Source organism: Danio rerio, chromosome 7, assembly GCF_049306965.1.
Source record: "Danio rerio strain Tuebingen ecotype United States chromosome 7, GRCz12tu, whole genome shotgun sequence".
In the NCBI taxonomy this organism is placed as follows: Eukaryota; Metazoa; Chordata; class Actinopteri; order Cypriniformes; family Danionidae; genus Danio; species Danio rerio.
Genome location: NC_133182.1, coordinates 30,886,206 through 30,899,071, shown reverse-complemented (window position 1 = coordinate 30,899,071; position 12,866 = coordinate 30,886,206). Strand labels below are relative to the sequence as shown.

Genomic DNA, 12,866 nt, shown 5'->3' with positions numbered 1-12,866 from the left:
ACCCTAAAACACGTAACTCACAAACTTTGCATGAATGAGCAGCACAAGAAACAGAATGTACAGCAGTGTACTTGTACATCAAATGCACAAAAAAGCATAATAAATCATCAGATAGCCGAAAGAATTAATGATCCAAAGCAGAAAGGAAATTCATGCAGCTTTTGATTTAATGCACACAAAGGTCATTTGTGAACTATTAATTTACATTTCAATGCATTTCTCATTTAAATCAAACATAACATACTGTGCATGACATGCTAAGATTCACTGAAACAGACTGCAAAGGAAAGTCTACAGTATCAGTTCCAGGATTATAAATTATGAATAACCCTTTCTGTTAACTTAATGCATGTTTTTTTTTTTTTTTCTTGTACGCAGATACATAATAATCTGTTGCTGCTATTCGCTAATAAAATAGTGCTTGTGAGGGAGCCAAGAAATAGCATTTAGAGGGATAATTCAGCCCAAAATAAAAAAAACAAATTGCCATCACAAGTGGTTCCAAGCCTTTAATGAGCTTCTTTTTTCTGTTGAACACAAAAGATGGTATTTTGAAGAATGTTGGAAACCAGTAGCTATTGACATCCATGTAAAACATACAGTAAAAGACTACTGGTTTACACATTTCTTGAAAAAAAAACATCAGCTGATCAGTTGATCACATCAGCTTGATATATTCAAAAGAGCCAAAGAAATTCACCCAAAACTTAACATTCTCTCATCATTTACCTTTTCCAAACCCGTTTGTAAAAGAAAAGAAGGACATGAAGAAACCTGGATACCTGTAACCACTGACATCCATAGTATGAAAAAGTTGTGTTTACAGTAAAAGACTACTGGTTTACACATTTCTTGAAAATATATTCTTTTGTGATCATAAGGAGAAAAAATAAGCTGTAATCAAAGTTTGGAATCACCTGAGGGTGAATAAAAATTGTGAGTAGGTTTTCATTTTTAGGTAATATGTTCCTTTAAGGTAAGAATATGATTAAGGTTTGCTTGTGCTATTAATATTTTAATCAGAGATGCTTTGTAATTGTCACGACACAGAATTGTTCTGTTTTTAATTGTCTATGTAACAGCATGCAGCCTAATAATCCATTACAGGGCTAGAGCAACATGTAAATGTGATTGCTAAACTGCCCTTTTTTATTACTTTTCATGTGTGTGATGCAGCTGTTTGTGGATATAAAAGTTTTAAAGATCAAACATGACCTATCTTGGAGGCTCTATCTACTGGACATTATTAGTTTGGAATACACCACAGCCAAAATAAACGGTGCTAGTAAGAGAGACTGTATCAGATAGGATTTAATCTGGATTTTGTACCTATTGTTAGCAGTATTTCTGTTTTTATTTTATTTTACTTGTTTTGTCAGGTGGATCTTAGGCTTTGTTGTATCTAGTTCAAAATCAAAAATGTTCAATAAAAAAAAAAAAAACTACATGACCAATGGTGTCATTAATGTCTCACGATAGAAAGAAGCTATATGATTCTTAACAGCATGAAATGAGTCGTTAGTAATTCAAGTTTACTTAATATGCAAACCTACAGTACTCTATAGGATTATGCTGAGGCTCAAAGAGTAGAAGGCAGAGCCAAAGAAAAGAAAAGAAAAATTGTGTACATTTAATGCAGAGGCACTATTTTAGTAAACGCTCCTATGGCTTGTGTTTCAGGAAAATGACAAATTGTCCTATTGTTTAGAGGACAGGTTGAATCATGTCCTATGGTCTCATGGGATAGTACTGTACACTGAATTTACACTTCACATCTCTGTGGAAGTAGAATCATATGAATCCCGATATATATAGTGCAGTAAAGCAGCAATGATTATTATGAAACAAAGTTAAACCTATTATAAGATACCTCCAAAATAAAGCTCAATATATAATTCCATTTTTAATTTACTATGCAAGTAAACAAATTCACAACAGTGTCATAACTGTAAGTTTTATATTTTCAGTGCTAAACATGTTTCAGTGCTATCAGTGCACACATTAACTTTAATGCCGAAATAGTGTGGTCTGTGTGCTAATCAGATTGGGCTGAATTAATTCTGAAAGTTTCAGATTTATAGGGTACTTTTAATGTTTATGGCATATCAATACAACCTTGCAGGCACTGAAATGAATCTGTAGCAGCCAATAAAGGCTCACTGTGAGATGTGACAGGCAGGGTGAAGACTGACACTGCATTGCAGCACATAACGAAGTGTCCGTGCCAGTCTGCCCACTCGCTGCTGTTCAGTTAGAACTCATACACATAATTACAGCAACACACACATTCTTGTTTTGGTGGTTTTTGAGGACTCTCATTGGTATATTGTATATTTATACTATGAAATGTGATTATTATTATTATTATATCGCCTTACTGTACCGCTAACCCTAAACCAAAACATCAGAGGAAATTGGTTGGAAAATATATATTTTAAGCCTTTTGAATAAGAAGAACACAAGGCATCCCCATAAACCACCTCAACACTGAAGTACATATGCCATATCCATGTCATTACACAAATCTGAGTCCTTGTGAATCATCAAAACAGGTACAAGCACACACTCTGAAACAGGGTACTACACATACCATTAAATACAGCACAGCATGTAGCTCTTCCTACCTTACGCTTACAGTAACATTAGTGTGGAGGAGGAGCCGGTGATCATTTACTGTATGTGTAAAACGTACAGCTGGAGATTTAGTACACAGCTTATGGCCATCATTAAACTCTCCATCACCAACAACTGTCAACGAGCCTGACCCATTCCCCATCCCATCTCTCAATGGATGCACACTATTTGTTTTATCTCAGTTACGTAACAAAAGGTTATGCAATACATGAAATGAAAAAGAAAAGCGCTCTCATTGCATGAATATTTCAACATTCCAAATTTAATTTATCCGCTTTCCCCCAAATACAATTTATAATTTATACTCTATGTTTTAAGAATTCCTTCAGTTATGCACTATACACACACTATTCCCATAGACGCAATGATTTTTTTGTACTGTATGTTCTGTCTTTTTACTCCAACTCTATTCCTAAACCCAACACTCGCAGAAAACCTTCTGCAGTTTTACATTTTCAAAACATTTCATTCTCTTTATGAGCCGTTGTCCTCATGGGGACTATACGCATGCACACACAAATTCCCAAGGTTTATGTTTACTTATGAACTGTGCACAAGTGTGTTTCTACAAACCTTTAAAAAAGAATACGGATATTTTAAGGAAGAAACAAAAAATAGCTTAAAAACTACAAGATATTAAATACTTTTTACAGAAACTATTTATATTACTGCATATTAAATTATATTTGGAAATATATCATTTATATACCCAGCCAGGGGCCCAAAAGTTCTAAAATGCATCCTTTGTACTTTAATTTATTTTAAATTGATTTATGTTGTTGTTGTTTTCTTATATCACTCAATCACTCCTTATCTACATTTTTTTCTTAATACAAAAAAAATAATGACAACATTTAAAGCATCTTGTAAAACTTTTTAAATTATTTGTTTTCTTAAAATAAATTTACAATTAAAAATGATATATAAAGTACTTTGTTTTTAAAACTAAATCTTTACCTAACTTGACTGCTGGACTTTTTCATGGTTAAGAGAGGGGGATACATTTGGGCAGATGTAATAAACATTAAACTTTAATTTTTTAGATACAATATATGCAGTGGTGGAAGAAGTACTGAAGAATCATTCTCAAGTAAAAGTACCATTACTTGCCTAAAAATGTAGTGCAAGTAGAGTAAAAGTATCTTGTAAATATTACTTAAAGACCTTCACAAAGTACTCAAGAGTAGTGAGTAGTATTACACTGTAAAAAGCTGATGCATTAACTTGTAATCTGTCGATGTGTGTGTAAATATAACATTCTGTAGTGCATTTAGTAATTGCCCAGCAGACACACAACATCATAAGATATTAATATTAGGTTAGATTTAGGTTGTGATGTCAGATGACCAAAACTCAGCATCTAGCCAGCGTCTAATAACAACGTTATTTTGACATCCAGTAACGATGTGAAATGGCAATGATATTTGGCTGATTTGAACTTTTCTGACCAAGTGACCAAAATTCAATGTCAAGCCAACATCTTAAACCAGTGTCATTGATGTCAGATACTGACGTTTATTCATATTCATTTGTTTGTCATGTATGGCAGACTCGGGTACGGTTCACGGGTGCACACCCAAGTTCAGAAGACACGTTCACACTAGCTAAACGTACTGTACTATGACGTCAAACGAACTCGGGTGTGGACCAAAAGTGCTAATGTAAAAGCACCCTTAAACACAACGTCAAGCTGTAACATCATTAGACGTTGATATTGGATTGATTTTAGGTTGGTCGGACATCAACACGATTTTCCAAACAAAATACAACATCCCCACGAAGTTGGGGTACACTATCAATCTGACATCATGTTGACGTCTTGTGCCTACTGGTTGTTTAAGGCCATTTCAGTCATCATACAGTAAGCATCCGTCATCTTCTTATCAGTGACATGCATCTAAACAGTCCCAGGTTTAATCCGAGTAAAGATTTTGGACATCTTCTTGGACAATTTTAATGCTTCCAAACAGTTTGCTGCAGTTATAAATCGGCCATGTCTTGAGATCATTATGATGCGATTTACCTCTTTACTTCTATGTGCGATTTGATTGGACAGGAATCACAGGACTGATTTTTCTAATCCCCATAGACTGGAAAAAATAAAGTAGTGACTGCAGGTTGAAGGAAAGTAGTGGAGTAAAAGTACCGATACAGCACTAAAATTGCACTTAAGTAAAAGTAAAAGTACACATTTTTTTAAAACTACTTAGTAAATTATAATTCCTGAGAAAAACTACTCAATTACAGTAGTTTAAGTATTTGTAATTTGTTACTTTACACCACTGAAAATATGATAGACAATGATGTCTAGATATTTATTTAGGGGCCCTCAGATTTCCTGAGGCTGCTTATCTTGCTTATTGGTTAAATTCGCCCCTGTACCCAGCATTAACAGCTGATTTAAAATACTAGCTATGCCTATGCTAATGCCTCCAATATGTAAAAACAGAATGCTATCCTAATTCATGTTTTAAGTACAGTATATTTAAAGTAGGGGGAAAAATGTGGATATTTTTTTAGACAACAAATAACAAGAACATTTTTGGGGCTATTTCATATACAATTGACATCTTATGTGATTACCTAGTGTTGCAGTTAGTCCACCTGTCAGGTAATGACTTCCACTAATGTGCTTTCATTTTCTCTTGGACTCTATTTTTCAGATGGTATTTTGATACCTGTTGCACCAGGCATCCGCACAAACTCACCTGGGTGTCTGCATTCAGCACTTTGATCCTTTGAGTTGAGATGAAAAGATCCACCTCCGTCAAAGTCTGAGCGTCTCCCTCTGGACTCTGCTGGAAAGAAACAAAACAAAAAAACAAAAACAAAACAAGAACAAAAATATGAAAAACTGCCCCTAGCCTCAAAGAGGTCATCAATACAACCATGCCATAACTCACACTGGCTCATGAGAAGACCTAAGGAAAAGCCACAACCGCTCAAACCCCTCATAATAGCATTTTAAATGCTTATTCATAAATCATGGTATGGGACGGGGCCCAGGGCTGTGCTTAACCTCAGTAAATTGCAGCATTAATAGTGCAAATGGAACATATGGATTGAGAATGTGGAACTGCATTGCTTATCGATAACCTGTCCAATTAATAATTGATTACTGCTGGGGAATGGAGACAAAGAACAGCGAACAATCAAAGCATTTTCCAAAAAATAAATAAATAAATAAATAAACGTTCAAAGCCTATAACTGAGAAACACAGTGAGGCAATCAGGCCAAGAGACAAATAATCATGGGGTATACAAACCGCCTGTGATAAGTAGAAGCCATGCAGAGGTTTGAAGTAATGAGATGATTGACACTAGAGAGTGAAGAGAGCAAGAGAGAGAGAGAGAGCAGTGAGTGGATCGCAGGGTGATGCAATGACAGACGGGTAAGTAAAATGACACAATGGAAACACTTAACCAGCTGTCAGGCTTTCTCAGAGTGCCAATCATTTACCTGTCAGCGCATTTCTACTCAGATTTGTGCTTTGTTTTTGTGGTGCTGCAGTAAGGAACGGTTTGAATACAGCTACATATAGCACAGGCTTAAAGGCATAGTTCACTCAAAACTGAAAATCCTGTCATCAGTTACACACCCTGTTGCAAACCTGTTTGAGTTTCTTTCTTCTGTTGAAAAGAAGTTATTTTTGAAAATGTTGGAAACATGTAACCACTGACTTCCATAGAAATTGTTTTTTTTTTTCTAACTGTGGATGTCAGTGGTTACAGGTTTGTATGATTTTTTTAAATATCTACTTTTTTGTTTAACAGAAAAAAGAAACACATAAACTTTTGGACCCGCTTCAGGTTGAACACATAATGAGTAAATGTTCATTTTTGGGTGAACTATCCCTTTAAAAGTGCAGTCTGTCTTCAAAGCCAAGCTTTGAAATTTTGACTCTGTATCTTCAAAGATTCACATGCGTCAGTTTTGCAGGCCAGGAGTTGGTTAGACTGCGGCCCTCACAGATCCCAGACAGCCAGATCTAAAGCTTGTCTGCACATGATGTGAAACAGTATTTATGAAAACTACATGAATGATGAGAACAGACATGTAGAGTGAATGATTAAAAAAGGCATGATGCTCTTCTAGCTCTTTTCTTTTCTTTTTTTTTTTTACACACCGCCTTTTTCTTGATTTTGGCTGCCTTCTGTACCCTCTGGGAGACGTTGAGGACAGTACAGTGGTCGTCACACACGGGAGCGGCAAAAAGGCATGAAGGTAAAAAAAAAAAAAAACATTAAAACAGGCAAAAACATATAAACAACCAAACACAAAGTCTGCATGCCATGTATGGCATGTGCGTTCTTTGTACACAAACACAAACAAACCCAGAACACTCCTCTGCGCACACATACAGATAGCAAATCATAGCACATGCAGATATGGGGTTCAAAGCAACAGTTCACCTAAAATTTTAAATGAACTCATCATTTACTTTCATTGTTGTTTTAAACCATGACTTTCTTTCTTTTGTTGAACACAAAAGAAGATATTTTGAAGAATGCTCATTGATGGCACTCATTAACTTCCATTGTAGGACAAAACTACTATGAAAATCAATAGATGCCAGCAAGCTGCATCTTCATTTGTGTTCAACAGGTAAAATAGATTTTAAATAAGTGAAAAGTAAGTAAATGATGCCAGAATCATAATGTTTGGGTGAACTATCCCTTGAGTAAGTTTTTCAATTGAAAGCTCAAAAACACACTCAAATTAGATAAGAAGAAAACTTTGTTTTTGTTCCTAAATAGGTATGTTAGACCTTTCATAATATGAGCAGTCATTACTTTCAATAAACGTCATATTGTAACATTTGTATGATCCATCACTGTCTCTGCATCCTTTATTAGAATCTCACAACAAATGCAGGCTAACACCTCCGTTTATCAACCTGCCATGTTATGACTACAGGGAGAACAACAGCTGCCATAGTGGACCTGACTCAATACTGCACTGTGCTTTCTACCGTACAACTGTTATTAATCTCGTCAATGAAATTACAGAGGGGAAAAATGATTTCATTTATGATAACACTAAATTGCTACATCTTCATTTATCCAGGCAAGCCAATTAAACAGACAAATTCTTATTTACAAATAAAAATCATAACGGTAATTAAACAGCTTTAACAACAAATGATTTTAACAAAAATGATGATAATGGCAAAAAATGTATAATGCACTAAATATATTTTTGAGGAATACAGATACAGTATAAAAAGAAAATTATGGTTATTATGCAAAATATTCTACTTCTTTTAGTTATGATTTCCCCCCTACTGAAATTATATCACACAATAAATGGGTTATTAATATGTTTGCTGATATGTTTTTTTTTTTCCTGATTTAATTTTAATAATATATTTTATTGTTTATCAGTCATTTTGGTATATATATATTTTTTTTATTTATTTTGTTTCCTGATATTAGATTATATGATTTTACTACTATCTATATATTATGTAGTGAATGGGGTGAGGCCAAGAGCCATGGGAACAAAGTCCCACAGAGGAGATCTGGATAATAAAAGGAAGAGAGACAGCAGTGGAAGACGAGAGAGGAACTTTTGGTTTCAGTTTGGCGGTAGCCTCAGTGATGAGCTTCCACTTGTTTTATTTTTTCGTTAAAATCATTTAAAAGTTTGTCGGTTCTCCACCTCCTTCTTCCCGATGGCCAGCGACTTTACTACCATATACTATTACAGTTTTTATTAAAATTTGTATAATATTTTATTTTACTATTTTACTAGTTATTTCACATAGTTCCCAAAGATTTAAGTTTTAATTGAACAGAGTTGAATTAACATAATTAAATGGCATTTTCAGCTTGTACCTTGTATTGCAGCTTCAATTTTGATTTGTAATTAATACACTACCTGACCAAAGTCTTTTCGTGAATCCCAGTGTTAAAGGCAACAAAAATTAATATCCCTTCTCATACTTCAGCCTCCACATCAAAGTTCCTGAAAGCAAAGAAGGTCAAGGGGCTTCAGGACTGGCTAGCCCAATCCCCAGACATGAACATTATTAAGCATGTCTTGGGTAAGATGAATCTTGATGAACTCTGGAAGTCCTGCAAGAACGCTTTCTTTGCCACCACAGATGACTTTATTAATAAGTTATTTGAGTCATTGCAGAGATGTATGGATGCAGTCATTCAAGCTCATGGGAGTCATACACAATATGAATTCTTTTTCCACTGCACCATGACTTTATATTCTATACTGTACATTATTTCTGTTAAGAAACAAGACTTTTGTCTAAGCAAAGTCAGATCTTACTGACCTAATGAAATAAATAAAAATCAAGACATGATCTTATTTATTTTGGTAAAATAAGTGTAATCTAGAGGCTTTTGCCTTTCATATAAGCTACTTCTGATACCAAATGATTGAAGAAGTGAAGTTATTATTTGTTGTTTCTAAAACTTGGATAGGCGACTATATTTTTATCAGGTGGTATAACATCATAACCAGAATAGAACTGACTAACTTGAATACAGCATTACTTTTTGACATTACATCAGATATTTTCACTGATTTATCAAAACAATGTCGATGAAGCAGCATCAATGAAGGGTGTCTACAAAACATTCTACAAATAATATACATTTTATGATGAGTGAAATGTATAGAATGAATATGTAAAAAGGAAAGAGATAAGACCAGAAAACACTATACAAAATCTATAAACCTTCATAAGGGCCCATTCATTTTGGGTCTTATCGTTATAGTGAGCAGCCTGAAAGCACACAAGCATTCTACATTCAGATCCTATTCATTTCTCTATGCTTCTCCGACTTCTTCCACCTGACTGAGGCCATGATCCTCTGAACTGCTCTCATCTCTTTCTGGCTGAGCATCATGTGCACAACTGCTGCTTTACTGTCATTTCACTCTGCTGCCAACATGCCTCATCCTCCACTGGCAGAGGAGAAAGAGAAAGGAGGAGATAAATCAACAGCACAAGAGGAAAAGAGCTTGAAAGTAAAGGGGAAATGATACGACGAACGTGTGGGCGATGAATGTTGCATAAATACTGCATCAATCTGGAGGCTACAGGGATACACTTCAATAAAACATCAGGCTTTTTCTCGACGTGTCGTGCCTAAAACAAAGGAAATGGCTTCGTCTTGTTTTCTTGGCGAGCCGGCGAGGAAGAGTGTGTTGGCTTACTGCAGTTGATATTCAGAAAAGATGTGAGATGTTGGAGACAGATGGAGATACGGCTGGCGTCTCTCAACCGTTTTATTTCATGTTCTTCCATATCGACATCTGTAAGGCTCAAGTAGCCCTTCATCGACATCAAATCAGAAACATGTTTCAGAATTAATTCTAGGTATATGACATATCAAATTTTCTTGCTCAAGCATTTGTCATGATATAAAGTTTTATCACAATATTTATTTACACTCACCGGCCAATTTATTAGGTACACCTGTCCAACTGCTCGTTAATGCAAATTTCCAATAAGCCAATCACATGGCAGCAACTCAATGTATTTAGACATGTAGACATGGTCATAACAATCTGCTGCAGTTCAAACCGAGCAACAGAATGGGGAAGAAAGGTGATTTAAGTGACTTTGAACATGGCATGGTTGTTGGTGCCAGACAGGCTGTTCTGAGTATTTCAGAAACTGCTAATCTCTGGGATTCTTGGAAATCTCTTGATGGCTACTTCCAGCAGGATAACATGCCTTGTCATAAAGCGCAAATCATCTCAGACTGGTTTCTTGAACATGACAATGAGTTCACTGTACTCAAATGGCCTCCACAGTTACCAGATCTCAATCCATAAAGCACCTTTGGGATGTGGTGGAACGGAATATTCGCATCATGGATGAGCAGCCAACAAATCTGCAGCAGCTGCGTGATGCTATCATGTCAATTTGGGCAAAAATCTCTGAGGAATATTTCCAGTAACTTGTTCAATCTATGCCACAAAGGATTAAGGCAGTTCTGAAGGCAAATAGGGTCCAACCCGGGACTAGTAAGGTGTACCTATTAAAGTGACCGGTGAGTGCAAACTGCATAAAAAAGGTATTTAATAAGAGTATAATAAGAGAAATAACTACAGTTTCGTGCATACTGTAAATGTCCAGAGTATTATTAGTAAACATTAGTTAAAAAAACAACTACTTAAGTATATTAGTAATTTGCTTAATAAAATAAAAGTTCTAATTTTGGAGTTCTTATTAAACATTAACAAAAGAAATTAAGTTGATCACAAACAAGTATCATCATCAGTTTAGTTTAATTAGATTTTTTTAACTAATAGAGCCTTATTTATAAAGTGTTAACAAATAATAGGCCAGATTTTTACCATATTTTGGTAATGACATAGGGCAGAGTAAATAGTGAAAATTATTATGTTTGAAAATAAATAGGTTATTAAAGGATTAGTTCATTCAGTCGCTGACTTCCGGCAGCATGATGGATAATGTAAGATGAGTAGACACATGTACATGGAATTGTAAGAGCAATAGACAATATAACTTGATTTACTGTAGTAATGCCAATCAACTACGTTTGTTGTTCGTCATTACCTTCTGTGATAAATAAACTGTGGTAAGTGGTTTACGTGAGAAATCTAGTCCCAGAGCTTCCGCTATAAATCTGCCATGCATCATATGATGCATCAAAATTCTTTGACCATTTTTGGGCGAGATGCTAATGGTCTAATCCGATTCAATGATCTATGCTAAGCTAAGCTAAAAGTGCTCCCAGCAGACCAAGAGAGATCGATTGATTAAAATATGGCAACACTCAACTGTTTAACTCTAGGGTAGTTGTAAAATGAGTGTCAGTATTTTAGTCCACAGGGAAAACTAGCATAACAGCAATCCCATGAAAGAGCTGATGATTTACTGATAAAGCGTGAATTAAAGTGACAGCCGGTGCTTTCCATAATGACCAATACTATCTACATAGAGCAGTGCAAATATAAAATAATGTGGCTTGGTGATAGATGCAGTTTGCTGTGTTAACATACTCTTCTTGCATCCCAAATTAATAAAAAAAGGATGTTGAAAAATCTTTGCATAATTGTTCTCAAGCAACTACAGCAGTCGCATGCAAAATTGGGTTAAGACGTTGTTAAATAATGTTGCAAATACCAGCAAGTTGCCTACCACATAATAAATGACATTGCACGGTTCATTTGAATTCTGCCCTCCCATAAATTGTGCACCTGACAGGGAAACTGCTAAACTTGCATATGCAAAAAGGTCAGCTGCAAAAATAGCTAGATGTCCCCACCTTTTCTTGCATTTTTCCCCCTTTTAGTAAATCCTGAAACTACTTTTTTATTGGCAAAAGAAGGTTTGCACTTGGACATGCTGTTAGTAAATCTGACCTTTGTGTATAATTATTTACCTGAGTGCCAAGTAGATGTGTAACACAACATCTGCTTCTGGTGACATACATATGTTTACCTCTCACCTTGTTCATTGGATTAAAGCAGGTTTGTTTCACACAACAGTGTGAATTTGCCTATAGTTAGCCTATAGTTCCTTCAACAAGGAATCTGCGTACACAGAAATCTGCAGATTTCCACCGATTTCCGCCTATGATTGATTTATTTACTTGTGTAAATGTGAGTAAATTTATATTTATTCAGTTTTAATTCAGTTAATTGTTGATAAAAATGAAAATGTTCATATGTTTTATTCACAATACTATATGTGAAGTAATATTTTCTGTCTTTTAGTACATCTATTATATAAGAGACTTGGTTTGTTTACCAGTTAAGTGGATCTAATTGTGTATGTGAAAGTTATTCATTTTAATTTTATATGCTAAGTTTATATAATAGTTTTTAGTTACGATACTTCCAAAATTATTTTGCATAAATCTGAAGATTTTTTCCAAAATTCTCAGCAGAAATAGAAAAAAGTATAAGAACCATCCTTACACAGTTTAACTTGAAGAACATATAGAGACAAACAAGCTTTTACGTGAAACTCCCTTTTCCCAGTGATTGGTTGCAGCTGGAAGGGCATCCGCTGCATAAAACCTGTGCTGGATAAGTTGGCGGTTCATTCCGCTGTGGCGACCCCAGATTAGTGAAGGGACTAAGCCGAAAAGAAAATGAATGACTGAATGATATACCCTTTTCACTTTGGAAACTGTGAGCATATCATCTTAAGAATTACAGTTGATTGGTGATTAGCATGATGCTGTGAGTGATGAGGCCTATAGAATAAAGCTATATATTATAATATTGC

General features: G+C 35.1%; 1 protein-coding gene across 17 annotated transcripts in view; it reads right to left on the bottom strand.

The window, feature by feature from the left end:
• apba2b (amyloid beta (A4) precursor protein-binding, family A, member 2b) overlaps positions 1 to 12,866 on the bottom strand; it is a 246,027-nt gene that overhangs the window by 131,373 nt on the left and 101,788 nt on the right. For 4 of the 17 annotated variants that reach the window (XM_073908627.1, XM_005168928.6, XM_073908628.1 and 1 more), the window contains 2 exons: positions 6,762 to 6,797; positions 5,343 to 5,432 (listed from right to left, as the gene is read on the bottom strand). In XM_073908627.1, the coding sequence (XP_073764728.1) occupies positions 5,343 to 5,432; positions 6,762 to 6,797 (126 nt within the window). Of the gene's footprint in view, positions 1 to 3,566; positions 5,433 to 6,761; positions 6,798 to 12,866 lie in introns of all 17 variants that reach the window. The other 13 variants (XM_073908631.1, XM_002662843.8, XM_073908632.1 and 10 more) reach the window with 5 other exon arrangements.